The sequence below is a fragment of the Solea solea genome, chromosome 7 (assembly GCF_958295425.1).
Source record: "Solea solea chromosome 7, fSolSol10.1, whole genome shotgun sequence".
Classification (NCBI taxonomy): Eukaryota; Metazoa; Chordata; class Actinopteri; order Pleuronectiformes; family Soleidae; genus Solea; species Solea solea.
In genome coordinates, this window is record NC_081140.1 from 3,982,967 (window position 1) to 4,002,805 (window position 19,839).

A 19,839-nucleotide genomic window follows, 5' to 3' on the forward strand; every position below is an offset into this window, starting at 1 on the left:
CACAAACACACACACACAAACTAGTGACTTGTAAAGCAGTTGTTTTTAATGTACTGAATCATTAGAATCAGTTCATTAAAAAGATTTGTTCTGTGACACAGTCTCTGAATACAGCAGCAGGGGTTTGTGATGCCACTCACGATCGCCGGCTTTCAGCAGCTGTCGCTAAACACACCAGATGATGAGATTTTAGACATTTCCCTGGTAATTGTTGGAGATTAACCTACGTTTGTCTTTTTAACTGACAGCTTGGCATCGTTCAGTTTGATTCTGGTGCCTCTGCCTGTGACGGCACTCTGACCAATCAGTGGACGGCAGCCTGACGCCGTCACGCATAGTATCGCCTCAGCTCGCTTGGAACCTCACCAGAGCAGTAAAGAAATGACAAGGTACCTGATACTATCACTGATGGAAAAGCAAAATAACCGTGCTGTGCCGAGGCGTCTCAAATAGTTCTATGGTAAATGTATGATATCAATGATGTTATCATATAGGGCTATACAGTTGTGCAGTGGCTGGCATTGTTAGATCCCAGTTTGAGTCCCAGTTTGACAGAGGGCCTTTCTGTGTAGAGTTTTGCATGTTCTCCTTCCGGTACATGAGTTCTCTTCAGTTAATCCAGCTTCCTCCCACATGAGGATTATGTAATCAGGACTTTCTACTAAATCAGGGGCCTCAAACTCAAACGACCTGGGGTCCAGTGAGCATCTCGTCTGGTCAGGAAGGGGCCGGTCAAGTGAAAGATAAATCCAACTTTCTGGGAGGGGCAAAATCAGCTTTCAAAATCAAAATCAAAGTGTTTGTTTTGTTATTCACTCGAGTGTGGGTCACATGAAAACAATTTGGGGGGGCCGCATGTTTGAGAACTGTACTTTAAATGAACCATAGATGTGAATGACTGTGGAGAAAAGAGAAGTGGGAAATGGAACCTCATCATGAAATTGCAATTCTGGGCTCTTCAAAATGGGACTTCAGATTATTATGGGTGACATCACGACTGGTTGCACATTTTCCACTGAAAGGATGTTGTTTTACAGTGTTTATATTGACGAATCCTGGAGTTAATTCTCACCAATACACAACCTTCCTTCATGTGTAGATCAGAATCCACTTACACTCATTCATTCCTGGTGTAAGGAGAATTCATTGAGCTGCTAATCTCTGCCGACAGACAGACAGACAGACAGACAGAGACAGTCAGCAACAGTCTACAGCTGCACTTCTGTCAGACTCTGCTGAGACACACTGGTGCAACATATCGATGTCTGGCTGTAATGTTAATCATGGCAATCACTTAGTTTAGCATGTTGCTAATCACCATTAAACACAGCTGAGGCCGCAGGTGTTTGTTCATTCATTCATTCATTCATTAATTTTGACCTGATAATGTCTCCAGATGAAAAACCAGGGGGGCACTAAAGTTATTGCAATCCCCAAAGGGGACAAACAGTGAAAGTCATGTCCATCCACCACACAGACACAAAAGTTAAGTGAATTGGCACCTGAGGGAAAGTAAGAGGGTCACCAATGACATTATAATTCCTCTTCTGTGGTTCACAGTCAGGCCAACATGGTGTTTCTAATGCACACACACATTCATCAGTGTTTAAAGACAGTATGTGACTTTCAAACACCACAGCCTAAATAAAGTTAAAGTAAAAGAAATGGTTTGTTGTACATGTCCCATTGTACTGAAGTGACATGCGGGGTACCTCAGGAGACACTAACCTGATGATAAAATCCCTCAGATTAAACAGCACATTGGAGCTCTAGGCTCATTAGTCCAACTCAGGAACTTAGATGTTATTTTTAACACAGCAATGTCTTTTGAAAATCACTGGAGACAAATAGTGATAAAGTGCTTCTTCCATCTGAGAAACATTAAGCAAAATTAAGATCTCTTTTTTACTTGTTTTAATAAGAAAGAACATCTCCAGGCAGTTCGGCACGCTGTTGCACGGCTTTTTGAGTACATTTTAAAATCCTGGACCTACTTTTAGAGCAAGCTCCTTCTTACATTACTGTAAGTTGTTCCCAAAACAACCTTTCGTGGCTCCCAAACTGTGGAACCAGCTGCCTCTGTCTTCACATTACTGTGGAGTCTTTTTAAAAAGCAGCTAAAGACTCTTTTATTCAAGCAGGCTTTTAGTTAGACGAGTGTTTTTATTGCTTTCAATCTGTGTTTTTGTGTCTATTTATTTTATTTTAATGCACTTTGTGATTTTATATCTGTGAAAGGTGCTATATAAATAACGTTTACTTACTTCAATTGAATCGTATGACTTCCTGTGTAGTGCAAGAATGTTCCCAAACATTCTGTAGCGGGACCCACTTTTTAAACATGGCAAACTTTTGTGACCCATATTACAACATAAATTGTGGCAAGCAACTCATTTACAGCCATATCTGTAAAAATGTATATCATTTAAAACTTCAGTTTATACATGTTATTTAAAATATGTACAGATAAATCTGAAAATTCTGCAAATTTGTTTGGGGACCCTCCAAAAACTACACACACTGCAATTTTAATTTAGCATTTATGTATCAAATGAAAAATACAGAGGTAATAATTGTACCACGGTATTTCTTCTGTGTTACTAAACACTCATTTCTAAATCATATTATCTAACTCTTAAAGCCTCAATGCTTGTTATAAAAATAGGCTACAAATGCTCAACGTTGTTTTTTTTTTTTAGAACAAAACATGTGATTTGTCTTTAGACAGAAGCCTAAATTGCACCTGGAGGCTGTGCTGAAACGAATGGCTGTGAGAGGGTGGGAATTGTCGTCAAGACTAGAAAAATGTTTGAAATGCAACACATAAAATAACAATGCAACCATATAAAACAACCAACTAAACCATACAAGGAAGAATACGAGAGCACGATTAGTTGAAGACTCAAATCAAATCTTTTATTCTCCATGATATACAAGTTTCACCTCAGTAACAGAGTAGTTGGAGAGTCAATCTGTATTTAGTAATCTTGCATCAAAACACAAAATATGTCTTTACAAGGAACAGAAAGACGCAAACAACCTCTTCTCTGTTCAACCTGCAAAAGAAAGAATTACAAATAAACATCCAGGTGGTGATTTTCAGCACAGAAGATGCTCATTTTGCTTTATGGTGCGTTCACACTAGACACAAAGTGGCTTTTCAACTGTTACCATAAACACAGACAGGAGGAACGTAAATAAAACACCTAAATATTATATCAGTTCATATTATTACACATATTCTAAATATTTACCATATAACCAATATTACAAGATATTAGATGAGATAAACTCCATTCAAGAATGGTATTACAAAACTTACATGCAAGAGAAATTAATATAAATATTATTACTCATGAGTATTTCCAGTAAATATAACCAATAACTGCTCCCCTGAGGCTAAGCAACAGCATCCTTGGACATTTGTGAATGTGAATGTTTTTTATTCAAGGCCCTTGAATTAAAAGTGCTTGAATTTCCAAGCCCTGCAACGGCTCTCCCATCTTAAGCTGTGTCAGCACATTCAGTCCTTAAATTTGAAGGAATTGGTCCTGGGAAGTCCTTGAATTTGATATCAACCATGTTGTGGGAACCCTGCATACATTGTGTGTGTTTATAACTTGTGTTTGTGTGAGAACTTCACTTTGCGTTTGGTGTGAACTCACCATAAGGCCACAGCATTGTCACACTTCATTTAATGACTTGTCTTTTCTTGTTATTAGGCATTATTGCTTTACTATTATTGCATTGAAATGTCACCTGTAGCACAAACGTTGACGTATTCTGTTTCAGCCTTGTCACCTGAAAGAAAAAAGGAACAGGAATATATAAAATTGCAATATGATCTTATATATAGTCTTGCTGTGTTGTGTGTGTTGTGTGTCTTACTTGGCTGGTAGTAGTCATAGAGGGAAACCACGGCTGGCTTCAGGTTCTCCACTCGTTGCTCCCTTATGATGCCCAAAGTGTGGTGGATGGGAATGTCCTTTGGCAACTGTTGGTAAAAATAGAAAAGACAAATGACACAATCAGTAAAAAAAAGAAAGAAAAGCAAACCATCATCAACTAATCCTTCTGGTGAATGCCCTCTCACCTCTTCTAAATACACCAAAACATGATCCTCCTTCTGTTCAACACGATTCACAAGCAAGGCTCCTTTGAGCTGTGGGGGGAGATGATAATCAGTCAGGTCGCCCATCAACAGCTTACGTATCTACTTGTTGAGATTGAAGTTTCTTTAGTAACTCACAGCGTTCAAAGACACTGGGTCTGGAACGAAACCAGACAGCATTTTGATATGCAGGATCACCATGTTTGTGCTGGACTCCTTTCCTTGATAGCTGCAACAGAACCATCACATTTCACACCTTCACCTTGTTCGTCACACTTTTACTTGACTGAGAGAGTTTGATAAACATTTCAGTCTACATTGTGTTTGATTTTAAAGGAATAGTTCACACAGAATTCACTCACTTCATTATCGCCTCACTAAGATCAGCATGCAGCTCTCTCTCTGTCTTGTGACTATCACAAGTTCCACTTGCATCAAATCATAAACACGGGTGTGCAGCTATCACACGTTCTCACTTTTAATTGTGAAACAGTTATCAGTACTGTAACTTGAATAACTACTTACAGAGACGTAAGCATCAGATCGAGTTTTCGACTGTCGCAGTCGGACTGCACCAACAGTTTGACCGAAACACTGAGGTCTGTGGCCTGTTTAGGAGTTGGAATGTTGTAGTGGAGAGCAATCTGGGAAACAAACGGCCAAGGGAAGATTTATTATTCGAAAAAAGGGAACACAAATCTCAAGAACTTCAACTTCATGATTCATAACAACCAGTATAACCCAATAAATCTAGACCGTGCATGCCTAATGAAAATTATAATCAATATTTCGGAATAATTCAAACTCAGATATATTTCAGTTAGAATGATACTTATCCAAATCAAGCATTCCCCCCAGAGATTATTTCCCAGATAAAAATGAGTTCCCCTCCGCCTCGTGTAGCGGAGGGGAACAACTTCAGACAATAAATTGATGCTGACTAGTGTTTGCATTCAGGGACAGGGACAGTAGTCCACTTGAAGGGCGTAGTCAAGCTACAACTGTAGCTCGACTTAAGTGTGCATGGAAACATACTGAGTGTTTTGTTGAGTTAGAGTGCCATGTTGACTGACCTGAATGGAAGCGCACATGCTGCCGTTCACCTCTACTTCGTACTTTCCCGTCATATCCTGCAGTGTATTCTCCTGGTAAAGCAGTTTGTTGTTCTGGTTCACCTCAAACATCAGCTGATCACTGGGGGCCTGGACAGTCACTTTGCTGGAGCCGCCTGGACTGAACACCAGAGTGGAGTAAAGAGCGAGAGCCTGGAGAGCCACCACTGTGTCCTACAACACACACACACACACACACACACAGGTTAAACACACTTATTGATTCAGTATAGATAGATTTCTTTAAACATTTGTATTCAGACATTTATTCTCACATAAGCTGTTCTCATCGACAACAGGAATCCAAATCCAAATCTGCCAGCCTAACACCCACAGGGACCACCAAAGCCCAATGGTGGAGTTATGACGCCCCTTTGGATTTAAGGGTGACTTTTGATTTTTAGAGAAGGTAAACAACTGAGTAAACTAAGTTTTAACCGTTACATTAAACAGTAACACTTTACATTCCAGTACAGTAACAGCGTGGTAATGTTGTTACCTAATAGTAACTGTGTTGTAAAGAATAAAATATTACAATCATTTCATGTCCTGTCCATGGTAATACTTTGGTAATGAGAATCACTATAGTCTAGCATCAGTGTAAGATATTCTTTAATCAAAATTGATAATTACCATAATATTAAGTGGAAGATTCACCCTCCCTTATGTCCCAATTACTTGGTGATTACTATTAGGGATTCCAATACGATACCGATATTGCAGCCTTGAGTATTGGCCAATACCAATAGTGATCCGATATGATTTCAGCACGAATCATACATACTTTAATTACATATTTTGTAGTGTGGAATGTTAGAATAGCCTTTAATTTAATCAGGAGGAAAGTACCAAGTGTTAATGGGGGTGTTTTAAGAGCACCCGTGTTTCACAGGTAAAAGGTGTGTCTTAAGAACACCCCCCTTTTAGCCCAACCCACACAGGGTGAGTGACTCAGGACTCAGGACACATTTAAAACACACAAAGCTCTTGTCATGGCTGGTTTTTGGGCTATAATTAACAAACGGGGCTGCTGAAAGTTGACAGGTGGCACTGGTTTATGAAATAATGTTGTTTAGCAGCTCGCCTCAGGATGAGCTATGATATTGAGAACATTAGTTCATTATTTTGGCTACTTAGTGCACCAAAGCTATTGTCCATAAGGTCCTTCTGAAAGTGAGTTGTTCACTTCCTTATAACCATCATGACAGAGTAGAATACACCAGTGAAGAATTGAGTGACTGAGTCAAAGAGAGAAAGCAGTTCTGCCTGTACCTGTGTGGATGAGAAGCCTCCGTAATAGTTCTGCTGGGTCGTCAGCCATCTGACGATGCCGACGCTATAGCCCAGATCTTCAGCAGTGGGGGAGGCACTGAGTTTGGCCAGCATGACGTATGAGCTGATCTCCACAGACAGAGAGGCTGATGTGTCTTTTTCAGTCTGAGACCAGTGGAGGAAACCGTCTAAAACATGAGCATTCACAAGCGCACAAGGAGAAGCACACAAGGTGAGCTGCATTTACAGTGAATAGAGCTGGGAAGATTTCATTTTGACAGCGAACGCTCACCTCGTTTGATTGCAGTTAAGTCGAGTTGCTGCAGAAGGTGAGCGCGGGTGTCCATGTCTCCTGCCAGGGTGAAGACGTACGCCATCAGAGCTGCAGTGTACGTGTTGCTGAGGCCATCGATAGACTCTTTGAGGCAGGACAGACTCTTATTCACCATTTCAGTCTGTGACGGATTAGAAGATGGCATATTTTTTTATCATAAATTCAACATTATAGAGTAGTCAGACTAAAGACTGGTAAGACATGAAATCAGGGTTGGAATAGGAGAACTTAGACATTCTTTCCAGAGACTACAGTGTATGTATGAAGCAGCTCGTGAGAGTAGAAGTTTTTTTTGTGGAGGTGTTTACTCACATCAACGGACACATTCATCTCCAAGAGAGAAGCAGCGATGTAAGCAGTGAGGGTCACTTCATCAGACACACCACCCTGTAAAGGAAAACCATCATTGACATTCACATTAGGACATTGTACCTGCAACAATACCCGATTGTTACTAATGAGCATAGGATAGAGCTGAGTTTTGAATGATAAATTCAATATTCAATCAAATCTGACAGTCTAATGTTCCTCAGTGGCAATCATCATCATCAGTCACACTCTGTCCATGTACCTTCATTCTGTTGTTAAAAAGTTTCCCTGACTGCACAAAACATCCATTTCCCCGTTGGTTATTTTCCAGCCAAGAACGAGGTGCTTCAATGTTCTTTGGGTCGATGAAGATGAAAGACTGTGCCTTGGAAAGGGACCTCATCACAAAGGCAGTCAGCCTGAAGACAAAACAGTGTTAGACATTCACTGACAAAAGGTCATACCTGAGCATGATCGTCAACATGATATTGACTACATTCATCATCAACTCACTGCTGAGTGAGCTAATGCTTATTGTTTTTGTGAACAACACAACACTGTGCTATAATATTATAACTTTATACTTGTGCTTACAAACCTACATAAAATTATTCCACGTAGATCACAGATCAATATGTTTCTCACCAAGTGTTTCCTGCTCCTGATCCAAATGTGCTATAAGCACCATCATGATGTTGGTAGTTCAGCTGCCTCTGATAGCCTGAAAAGCAAAAGAAACACAGGCTTAATATTCAGACCATGCACATGTACAACTCACAATGGAGGGTGATTTCCTGGTGAGAAATGACTGCTAATTAAAGGAAATATGAGATGGCATGAGTAAGTATGATAGAAGGTGGAAACTTGATTAGCATTATGATATAGCCAAGTGTTTCAGCTTTGTTTAAGCAACATTTTGGGTTTTCCCCAGACAAGGCGTTACAGCCATGCACCACTCATTTGCTCAGAGGCTCACCACTGGTCAGGAAGTTGGTAGACTTTTCCAAGATGGCTGGGGTCAGCTGCTCTGTGTTCTTCAGGTAGTGCAGGATGTAGATGTTAGGGGACAGGAGCGCCATGTTCTGCTCCCCACATCCATACGGCATCCGCAGCAGCCCGTCCAAGTTTTTCAGGGCTCGACCCAGAATATCACCTGCACAAAAACAAAATGTTATTGACCTGACATTTAATTTCTAATCTATTGGATAAATGATGCATTAACATAGTCATTTGTGTTGTATCACAAATACAGTAAATTATGTTTCTGTATCTTCCTTCAGCAACATTGTATTCTTAATTGTTAATGTTTTATAATCCCGCAACAACCAGTCCTCCAGGACATTCATTCCTGCGGGGCGTGAAAAGCCCATGTTTTATGATAGAATAAAGATCAATCCCGTCCATTTTTATAATATTAATGATAATGCTAAATTATGAGGAATTATCTACAAGGAATGTTAAGTAGTTGTGCTCATGCAAGTTAATTGAAAGAGTTACCCATGACTGAAACTGAAGCTCGGGCAGATCCATTGATCACATTCTCAGGGAGCTGTATTTCTACTGCCTCTGTCAAAGCCTCATCTGTGTAAAGACAGAGAACAAACATCTCAGGGAAGGAAACTATAGCCAATGTCAGCATTAAACACACATATCATTCAGATTGAAGGAACAAACAGTGGATAAGGACTTCTGACTGGCAAGAATAATCACTTCTAACATGTTTATTATGTATTATACATGTCACTGATGTAGGGTGTTTGCTCGGTGACATGAGTCTGTGAGAAACTGTTCCAGTAAGTGAAATTATTATTATGATTATTTCTTGCATTAAAAACTTGGTAAACGTGCCACAATGACCATGAAAGTAAATATATAGATTAACATGCAACTGTTTCTTTCTTACCTTTAGGACACAGCAGCACGTTGTGGACCTTGGACATCTCAACTCCCTCAGCCTGAGGGTGCAAGAGATGAGGGATGACATTTTCAGAGTTTACCTCTCGTATTAGATACAAAAACATAAATGAATAGAGGCTTTGTTTTCTTGTTTAAAAGACACAAACCTTTACTATGAGAGATCGAGTGACCACGTCGATACGACCTCTCTCAGGCACGCTCACAATGTTATTGTCACATGAGACGTGGGAGACCATCGCTTCAGCAGTCACTGACACATTCATAACCCCTGAGAACAAAGTGCATGACACGCTGCTTGAATCTTGACTGAATTTCATTGATTTAAATGAGAGTTCTTCTGGGAAGGCAGGGACAGCAAACACCTCGACACTTACCTAAAGCTGAAGGAGTCATGGTCCAGCTGAGGGTCTTACGCTCATTGCCACACAAACAAGATGTGTACTTGTCACCAGAAAGTGGGGTGAGGGTGTAATCTGAGGATTTCTTTGGTGTGACACTGACCTGTTCAAAAAAACAACAGTGTACTGTGAGGTTGGAGGTCTATGTCAAAAGAAAACAACTTTTTGGCCTAAAATTAGTAAAACTAGGAAAAAACCAAAATGTTTATGGGTAAAACTCACTGAATATTATTATTATTTTTTTAATGTTCCATTTTGGGATTTGGACAAAAACATATAGTCCATTGAAAGAAAAAAATATTTCTTACAAGCTTGACATTATCAAGAAAGTGTGAAAAAGCTTACAGTAGAAGGCTTGTATGTAAATACAACTGGCCCAGCCCACATCAACAGAGGTCATTGTCTGGGGTGGAAAGGGGAATTTTTTCCCAATTTTATGACGCAGATTGATTCGTGACAGGCAGCTACGCCTGCTAATCATTTAAAATTATCTGAATGAAATTATTGTTTGTGTTTATTTGAGTGTTGAAATGTGCATGCAAGTTTTATTTATTGATGGCTATCAGGATCAAAAAGAGGCCGTTTTAAAACTTTCTAGAAGTGCAACGGGCAAACATTTTCCTCAGAAATGAAAACAAAAATCTTCTGTCTCAGAAATGTTCTGTGACCTTTGTGTTTGGACTAATCATTATACCATTTCCAAACGTTATTGGCATTGTCAGATCAAAATTAAATTTCACTACTATTTTGGTTTGTGACTTAATCCCTGTAAAATGTCCCTTCAGCCTCAAGAATGAGTTAATAAGCAGTACGTATAAGGCTCAATGGACATTACACCTGCTCGTCAACTGTATGTAAAAACTTTCATTACCATGATGCAACTGGACAGGTAGTTGAAGACGGTTGCCTTGAGTTCAAAATGCTCCCCGCGGATGATGGAGTAGGGCAGAGTGAGTTCAAGGAAGAAGGGCTGGAAGACAGTGATTTCTTTACGTGGAGCTAAGCCGAAGCCCTCGGGGGACAAACAAAAAGCCTCCGTCTCCCAGGTGGTGATGGTGTCTGGGACAGTGAGGGACACGTTCTTTGTTCCAGATTCTCTGGATTAACAGAAACACAGAGAGACACGTGCAGACACACTGTGAGTGGGGGAAAAAAATTGTCCTCATTGATCAAACTAAATGACTGCAAACTAAATCGGATTGCAGAAATAAATCATGCAAAAAGGTTGATGTATCTCATCGATCAGAAACTGATTAGATGTTAATAAATGTTGCCGTTTATGTTCCAATAACTATGTTTATGTTTCTGATGACTGGAGTTTGCAACATGGACAAACGTAATCTGGCCAAGAAATAGAATTTCTCTCCATCTATTAATTCAAAGAATCTCACCCGATTCCCACCAGGTCCCATATCCAAGTTTCAGGGAAGAAAGTGCGGACAGTCTCTATTGGTAGAGGTTCGGCATAGGATACAAAATTTCCACCCATCACGCCGGGTGAGGCCATTGCGACTCTATTCATTTGGACAGGACCACTGTCATACATTCTGTAACCTGTGGACAAAAAGAACCCAGTGTGTTCCAGGCAAGGTTAAGTGTTTTATTTCTGGAAACTCAGCAGAAGGCACAAACAAAGGACAAATCATAGTTACCAATGTTGCCCTCATGGTATTCTCTTCCTCTAAACGAGAGGCATGGAGGCATTCTAACAAACAAGTTTGTTGCAACCTTCATTCCTGCATTCTAGAAAATACAAAAAAACATTCAGTACAACCATAGAAACCGATAAGTTCATAACAGCTAATAAGTCATTAGGCAAGAAGTACCTCAAAAACTTTATGAGCATCCTGTCTGTTACCAGGATATGGCGAAACGTATCTTCTTTGTCTCACATGCAAACATGGCACTGAATCCAAAACCTCATAGGGAACGTAACCGCTGGATGGCAGCAAATCAAATATCTGTGAAGAAAAACAGTGTTCACAGCTTTGAAATTCCAAATACTTCTTGTTCTATGAAGATCTGATGACTGAATACTAGGTCAAACCTTACAGTTGAGACTATTTAAGTTTGAAGGGTGGGTGTCAAGAATATAACTAACTTACTACTGAAAACCCACCCAAACATGCAATCTCAATAGAGAAAGGACTTGGGATTTGAACCCAGGATCTTCTTGCTGTGAGACAACAGTGCCAACCACTGACCTCTATGCCATCCTTAGAGTAGGTCGAACAGCTCTGGCCCCTCATAGGCTTAGTCAATGTTAGGTGGCCATTATAGATATTCATACCTCTGTGTCTGTGTTACGTATTAATATACTGATCAGTGCCGGCCCAAGCTTTTATGTAGCCCTTCAGTGAATTTGACTTGGGGGGGGGTCCCCTCCTACTACCTCCAAGTAGCCGGTGCATTTACACCAAACCAGTGTCACTCTTGTTTAGGTTTTCTTCACAATAGAGGGCAGTAAAATCACACGTGTCTTAGTATTAATTTGTGCAAATGTGCACTAAACGAGCAATCTTCACCTCCAAAATAAAACCAAATTACTTACTGATAACTTTCCTGACCAGGGGGCCACAAGCAGCCTTAATACTGATAAATAATCTCTGCATTCTCAAAACTATCTTTTGCATTTGTTTCCAAACATCCGCACAGTCACTGGGAAAGAGACTTATGTTGTATACATATTATGCAGTCATGAAGTTGAACTATTTAATTATGTGTTACTTGGCATTTTAGGTCTCTCTGTCCTTAGAAAGTGGTTCTTAATCTCAGAGGGACTTAAAGCTGGTTAATGAGAGGTCAAATAAAAGTTACCTTGTCTGCATCCAGAGTCTTTCCTGGCTTCTTGATGAGGACACTCTGGTCGATAGCACTGATGCCGCACAAAGAGTCAGGCAGAGCTTTTATCTTCATGGTGGTCTCCTCTCCTGGGACTGCTGAGGATGGAGAAAACTCCAGCGACACCTGATACACACAGAAAACACACATCCCACCATGGAGACCCTGATCTTAAGCCTTGATCAAACTTTGGGATAGATGTGGAACAATGTAGTCCTATACTGTAGCTCTTTATTCACATTATAACACACATTGCATAGTAAGCTTTAGGGCTAACAATTCTTTTCGTAATCGATTAGTTGTTTGTTCATAAAATGTTAGAAATGCTGAGAAATGCAAATAAGTGTTTCCCAAAAGGTCTTGTTTTGACCAAAAGACAAAATTGATAAAGACAGAAAATAATCACACCGAAGAAGCTGAAAAAACTGATTTTTTAAATTAATAATAATCAAAAAAAATACTTAAACTGATGAATCAAAATAGCTGGCAATTTAGTTATCTATTAACAATCAATGAATCTATTACTTTTTGTAGTCCTTCTGCTTCACATCATACAGTACTTGGACTTGACAGTCAGGATTATGCTTTTAACAACAAGTTCCACAAATGCACACATCGCAGTGATCAGTTGGTGGTTTTGCAAGGCATAAAACAAGGATCTGTTTACATAGTTAACTTAGGCCTAATGCATTTCCTTCATACTGACCTGGTGACTGAAGCATTTCTCTGTGGAGAAGTCAGCACTGTGGGCGATCACAGTCTCACTGGGGAGGATGATGTAAGCCAAGACCTGGACTTTTGGAGCCATCTCTGAGTCCACATTTAACTTGAAGGACACTTCACCCTCAGTCACTACAAGAACAAGCCACATATCATTCCCATCAGGCCTCCATATATCACTAAAACACCACGCTCATCATTCTCCAACCTTCAAATTGTCTTTTCTCACCTGTTTCATTCTGAACATCAACCTCTTCAAATCCTTCATTGATGATGACTCCTTTTGATAATATCTAAAACATAGAAGAGGGGAAAATAGAAGAATGAAACCTGATTTTTAATGAACATGAAGGTACAACAATGTCTGTGATTTATTCACTGTGGCAATGAACCCACAAATCACCTTTGTTCAAATCACACTCCTAGTTACACCAGGTTAAAGGCACAGTACGCAAGATTTCTGGTCTCTGTTTACAGCCTCACAACTAACAAATATAGATGGCCACTCAGTTTACAGGGCAGCTCATTATTTATTTATTTATTTTATTTATTTATTTATTTATTTCGGTCATGACATTTAGATCACTCATCACATAACATTGCAGTTCACACAATATACATAACCGAAAGGGAAAGCGGGAGAAGCATTAGAAGCATTAGAGTGACAAGATAATCTGACCAATCATAGGGCAGTTCAGCAAGAGCAGGCATTTGTATTGGCTCTTCTTCTATATCAACTCTGCACAAAGGTCCCTTTTAGTCAGTGCCCAGACTCTCTTGCTATAGTGAGATTGCACACAGGCATGCCTTTGCAATGCAAAAGATAGGAAACTAATGCATGAACATGAAACTAATGCATCTGTCCATGTATATCTGAGCTCAGGACAGAGAGACATATTTGAATGATTTCCAGAAGATACTGGATAAAAAAAACGTTAACATTTAGCACAATTACAAAAAGTAAACACACGTAAATAACAAATGTGAACGTAATCTTCTGTGATTGAATGAGAAAGAGCCAGTGCTAAACTGATAATCATCACTCACCAGGTACATCAGCATCGCAGAGCCCTGTTTCTCTCCTACGACTGTGTATTTGATGGTGATGTCTTCTTCTTTGTTACAAGACAGTGACTTATCCTTAGTCTGCACCTGCAGGGAGCTGACTGGTTTGGTGTCCGGAGAGGATTCTTGGAACATAGACACCACATGCTCATTTGTTCCATAGAACGGAATTCTGTAACCAGCGTAGCCCAGTGTGGGTTTATTGCTAACCTAGAATGGAGGGAAGAAAAATGATAAATGGTGAATAAGGTGGAAGAGTGACGGAAAAGTAAAATGTTGAGGGATACGATTCCCAAACGTTGAAGATGTTTTCTGACATGTCGACATTATGTCTGATCGCAGGCAAAAAAAAACATGTTTTGGCAAGTTTTTGACTCACTTGAAGTGTGATGTCCCCAGTGAGGTTAGCGGTGCTAAATGAGAAAGCGGCGACACCGTCATTGTCAGTGGTGAGATTCTGTATGAGTTTTGTTGACCACCTCTCACCCCTAAACAGGTAGAGATCCATGTCAGCGATGGGCGTATCGTTGTAGTGGAGCGCTTTAATCTGTTGAAAGTGCACAGTTATGTTAGTGAGAAGACATCGCTTTGTGAAGAATGACCATGAAGAAGCCATGACATCACTTTGTACTTACTTTCCCCTCCACATCTGATCCTTTTTCATAAATCTTGGGTGTGTCAATGAAGGACAGTTTTCCAATAATATATGCAATATCAGCTCTCTTCCTTTGTGTAAATTTAATGCCTACAAAAGAAGCCTCCATGTTACAATAATGCGTGCCAAATTATATTGTAATTAATAGAGTATATAATCCGTCTTGCCTGTGCCTTCCTCTTCTACATCAGCAGTCAGGTCCAGGACGTCTTGCAGCACTTTCTGGTGAAGTTTTTTGAAATTCGATATTTCGACGACAAAAGTGGCACAGCCTGTCTTGTCAGTCTATAAAGAACAAAAATATAAGATTAGACTAAATCAAAATTATAGCACATAGATGTTCTTGGTATTCATAGTTCAAATGTCACACATTCCTCACACACATGGAACACGGTAGATCAGTGGTAGAGCGAGTTGTCTTTCAACTGCAAGGTTGTGGGTTTGATTCCCGTCTCAGCTTGTCTACATGTTTGTACAGAGAAAGGACCCTCTCAATATAACAACAGTACCTTCTTTATCTCCTCGTAGCAGGGTGGCTTGATGTCAGAGATTTGCTCTGAGTCACTGGTGTGCCTGGTTTGGTATGTACCATAATGCCGATTAAGAAGTCGGCACACAGAAAAACTAACACTGCCTGGCACAGGCTGTCCGTATGTATATCTAATGACGGAAAAAACAAAACATCACAACGTTGTTGAAAAGATACCTATTAAACTGCATCTATTTCAGTTTTAATTTTTCATTTCATTTTCATTTTTCAAGCACACGATTTGACTTACTTTGCACATACTTCAACTTCCATTTCTTCCTGGTGAATATTTACTGTATCAGATGTATTTATTTTCACACCGAATTTTGGCAACACTGTGGGAAAATAGGGTTGTTAAACATTCTTGCAGCATTAAAAATAAATGACAATGGGATGCAAAGAAAAAACGAGAAGCTTTAATTTACCGTATTTCTCCACAGTGAAAGAATGATGTTTCTTTTCGTCGCCAGCAGTCAAGATAACTTGGTAATCTCCTTCACGGGCCTCAGAATTCAGTGAGTATGAAAGCTGCAGTATGCTTTCACTGGATGTTTTATTGAGCCACTGTGCAATCCGGTTTTCATTACTATCCTGTTTAATGAATGGGACATGTATTTATAGGTACACAGAAATACACTGCAGACGTTTGGGTGATGAATTTAGATTCAGTTTACAATGTTTCCCATTGACTCAGTGTCAAAGGAATGTATATGCATCTGTCCTTTCAGCATCCTGTAAATCAAGGGATCTGAGCAAGAATCACACTTCTTTTTGAAAAACAAAAAGGATCTTTTCTTCCTAACATACTATATAACATACTGTGGTTCCTTTAGTGTCTAATGAATGATTGCCTCCTTTTGAAAAAAACATCATCCCCATGATCCCTCTGTGGATGTTGTTAGCTTTCAAACAATTTACCGTAACTCACCGAGGATAATTGTTGCTTGGATGAAATTAGCTCAATTTAAAAGTTTAAAAGTGCATGTGCTTGTTTATACAGCATGGACTTTGTGGTACACTGTCACAACCTTGTCTCCCAAAAATCACATTCTCAAACAACGTAATTGCATTTACAATTGTTTCTTACTGGATACATTTTCTGAAGCACAATCATGTCACCAGTAGACTTAGCTCTTAAGGCACTGGATGTTTTTGGTAGGTATACATGCACAATACACTTCTGCTTAATATCACTAGTATACTGTTCAGCATTTTAAACCGTGAATATGTTTCTGTGTGAATCTTATCTATCTTACCTCAATTTCGATCACATCATACTGCAAGAGAAAGAGAGAGACTTTTGTGAAGACCAAGTTGGTTTACATCATGTTTTCATAATTTGGACTTTTATCACAGCATATGAGATAATCACTTAAATGTAGTACTGTGCAAATAAATGAACATGTCCATTGTGTGCCTGCTCTATTTAATGTTAGTTCTATAGTTATCACTTTGTCAACAGAAAGTACACATATTGGAAACAAGTGTTTGAGGTGTATAGATTCAGCAAACAGAGGCCTGGGTTGTACCATTGACCCCTCATCGGGAGCTGACTGATAGACATACAGTAACTCGGGCTAAAGAGCAGACACATATTGATCTCTAATGTCAATCACCTCGTTGCGTAACTCGAGGTAAAAACCTGCACCGTTGTCACACAGTGGAGACAATTCAAACACTCACCACACGACTGGCTGGTCTGAACTTGGTGTCCAGTGTAACGACTCGGAAATGCACTGAGAATTAGAGAGAGAGGATTTCATGAGGCGATCATTTCAAATACATTAATGCCCATTAAACCTACAGCTTAGATAAAGGTAGTGTGTGAGATTATACACTGTTTACCTCTAAAAGTGCTAAAAACCAGTCAGCACATTTTTTTTTTGTATAAATCCTTCTTCTTACAGAAGGATAATCAAACATTCATTTTTAATCTTTTATCTGAATAAGTACAGCTGTCTTTCATCGTTTTAGTCAACCTGTAACAAAGTGTAGTGTTTGGTCAAAAGATATAGCAGTACTATATTTTGTTGATAATGCACATATGCTAAAGGCTTATGTTTCATTGTAATAATAGATTATTTTCTAAAAGCCATAATACTTATCTAAACAAACTTGAGTCACCTGACATTATGTTACAAGGCTGAATTGTAAATGACTGGTGGTAATCGAAATGTGAAATAAAAATTGATATTAGAAAATGCACATGCTGGAAGAATGCTATTAGCAATTAGCATGTAGCACTCTGCTAACAGCCCAGCCCTAAAAAGAAAATAAATCAAATAAAATAATGGTGAACATGAAGAAAAAAACAATTAAGGGAACATGCAGTTGTGTTAGTGGTAGGTTTTATATATAAATACTCTAAGTCACTGTCCAGAATGTGCTAATAGTTAAATCGGGCTAATGCTAACTTTGTGTTTATCTTGGCGTCATCATTGAGCACCTTTGAAATTTAGCTGCAGTTATTTTTCTGTAGCCAAATATTCAAATATCCTGACAATGTCCTAATATATAACGTGAAATAAGGGAAAAGTCATTTATGAAACAATAATAGAAAACCAAACATGTATTATTGACTCAAAATTACCTGTTTGTCCTGGGAGATAGAGTGGTTTATCTGTTTGGATGAATGTCATTGGATCAAAGGTTTTGATCATGACTTTTCTGATTTCCTTTGAGAAATATATGTCTCCTTGCAACAGCACCACAAAATTCACCACCTTGTTATTTCCCAGTAGAGGAACCTTCAAGAGAAAGATATTTTGAGCCAAAAAACAGATACTTTATATTGAGATATTGAATAAATCCACGTCTAAAGAAGGCAACTTTTCTTATAAAATTAAATGAATTGCTTTACCATAGACTACCTCCAAACGACATAAATACATATCATAGTCTACTTAGAAAAACATAAAAGTAGCAGAATACTGAATATTGTTTGTATTTATAAATGACTTTCAGTCATTTCAGCTGAGAGACACAGAGAAACAGCAACCGACATTTCTCCTATCTCTTCTACTCTAGTTCAGTACAGTAACACTATGTCATTAATCTTATTCAGTAATTTTATTGTTTCAGTAGTTTTCAAACAACACATATGGATCTTTCTCAGGAGCTGACCTTAAAGGTAATGCATTCATGAAATGCTGAGCTGGATGGTTTTTTGAAAATCTCTTCCTTCATCTCTCCATCCTCGAGCGTGACAGACATGGTCAGAGTCTCATTGGGCTGCAGGAGGCTCGCACAGAATTTGCTTTCAGCTCCAGCCTCAAGGACCGCAGGGATGGCCACCATGTACTGCCTACACACACACAGACACACACACACACACACACACACAGTGAGCAGCATGATCTTTAAACTAGTTTTAAAATCAACACAACACACACAAAACACATAAACACCCTCCATTATTGTTATTATATCACACAGTACAGGTAAACTTACGGTCCTCCCAGCACTTGAGCGACACACATCCCGCTGAAGACGACACACAGTGTCCATGTCCAAATCTGACTCCCAGGACGACCCATGACTGACTGGATGATCCACACAGTCAGCATCTGTTAAAGGGCCTTGATATAGACATCCCCCCCCCTCTCCCCACACACCCACACTGTGACACATGCCCACTCACTCTCTCTAATCATGCTACTGATCTGTTTGATTTGAAGGCGTTTTGTAAGTCAATGATTTAGTGGGCTAACCCACTATAACCGACATTTTTGGGAACGTTTCAGATTCAGAATGTTCAATATTTACAAAAAGGATGTACCGTGCTGTGCCAGCTTTTGGATAAGATGAACTTTCAGAGTCTCCACTGATTCACAGCTTATGCTGATGTAAACTGTTATCTTGAAACTAAAAGAACTAGTCTTGGAAGTTTTGTTTAACAACCAAACCAGACCAGTTTGTCTTGTCATTCTGCCTGTGAGCTGTATCAGGAATAAACAATGTGGTTAAACCGGAGGAGTACAGTATCTGTATCCTAAAATGTACAGCTTCCTCCTCACAGAGATGTTAAGTCATTTTTAGCAGTTGTTCTGCACAGTTCCCCCATGGAGACAATGCTGTGATTACAGTGTGGAACATGATACCGAGTCAGTTGTGGGGGGGATATCATTCTTACAGTAGCTGAGTTCTGCTACATTGCCCTTTTACCCTGAAATGGATGTTTGATTTTGTCATGCAAACAGCTCCTAACCTGATCACTAAGGCCAAAGTTGACTTTCAGAGTAGATATGTCCAGTAAGTCAACCTCTGTGGGCTGATTAAGTCGTCAAACTTTGCTGATGGATGACAAACACATGAACAAACAGATGGGATATCTGATTTAAACACCCACACATATGGTTTTATTAACACAGAAAAATACAACTGCTTTTTCTATGATGTATCTTAAGTATTCCACGTGGTTTTTAAGTGAACTGGTTTGTGTCCACAAGAACCAGCCAATGTCTGACCAGTGTCAGGTCTGGTTGCACTTATGGCTTAATTGAATTAAAAGGTAAACCTTCCAGTAAATTTTCATGTACACTGTGAAAAGAGAACCTTCACCACCTGTGTGTTGCAA

The 19,839-nt window shown here is 39.4% G+C and overlaps 1 protein-coding gene across 1 annotated transcript; it reads right to left on the reverse strand.

Annotated features, from left to right (window-relative positions):
* Positions 1-2,894: 2,894 nt before the first annotated feature.
* Positions 2,895-18,823, reverse strand: LOC131462597 (alpha-2-macroglobulin-like). Its single transcript, XM_058633911.1, has 36 exons — positions 18,714-18,823; positions 18,387-18,567; positions 17,854-18,010; positions 16,947-16,999; positions 16,520-16,540; positions 15,689-15,854; positions 15,514-15,598; positions 15,244-15,394; positions 14,902-15,019; positions 14,715-14,824; positions 14,459-14,626; positions 14,062-14,289; positions 13,244-13,307; positions 13,001-13,146; positions 12,271-12,420; positions 11,280-11,414; positions 11,106-11,196; positions 10,845-11,007; positions 10,325-10,550; positions 9,430-9,556; positions 9,202-9,323; positions 9,042-9,093; positions 8,636-8,719; positions 8,115-8,291; positions 7,784-7,859; positions 7,401-7,557; positions 7,142-7,216; positions 6,788-6,950; positions 6,496-6,683; positions 5,185-5,397; positions 4,637-4,755; positions 4,250-4,340; positions 4,094-4,162; positions 3,889-3,994; positions 3,760-3,801; positions 2,895-3,056 (listed from the first exon to the last, which is right to left on the reverse strand). The coding sequence occupies exons 1-36, from the start codon at positions 18,797-18,799 to the stop codon at positions 3,052-3,054; spliced, it is 4,365 nt and encodes a 1,454-aa protein (XP_058489894.1). The 5' UTR covers positions 18,800-18,823; the 3' UTR covers positions 2,895-3,051.
* Positions 18,824-19,839: the final 1,016 nt, after the last annotated feature.

Coding starts and splice junctions, on each gene's coding strand:
- LOC131462597 (XM_058633911.1), bottom strand. CDS start 18,799: ATGGGTCGTCCTGGGAGTCAGATTTGGACATGGACACTGTGTGTCGTC. Junction 17,000..17,853: donor CTATCTCCCAGGACAAACAG/GTAATTTTGAGT, acceptor TCTAATTCTCAG/TGCATTTCCGAGTCGTTACA. Junction 14,627..14,714: donor GATCAGATGTGGAGGGGAAA/GTAAGTACAAAG, acceptor CACTTTCAACAG/ATTAAAGCGCTCCACTACAA.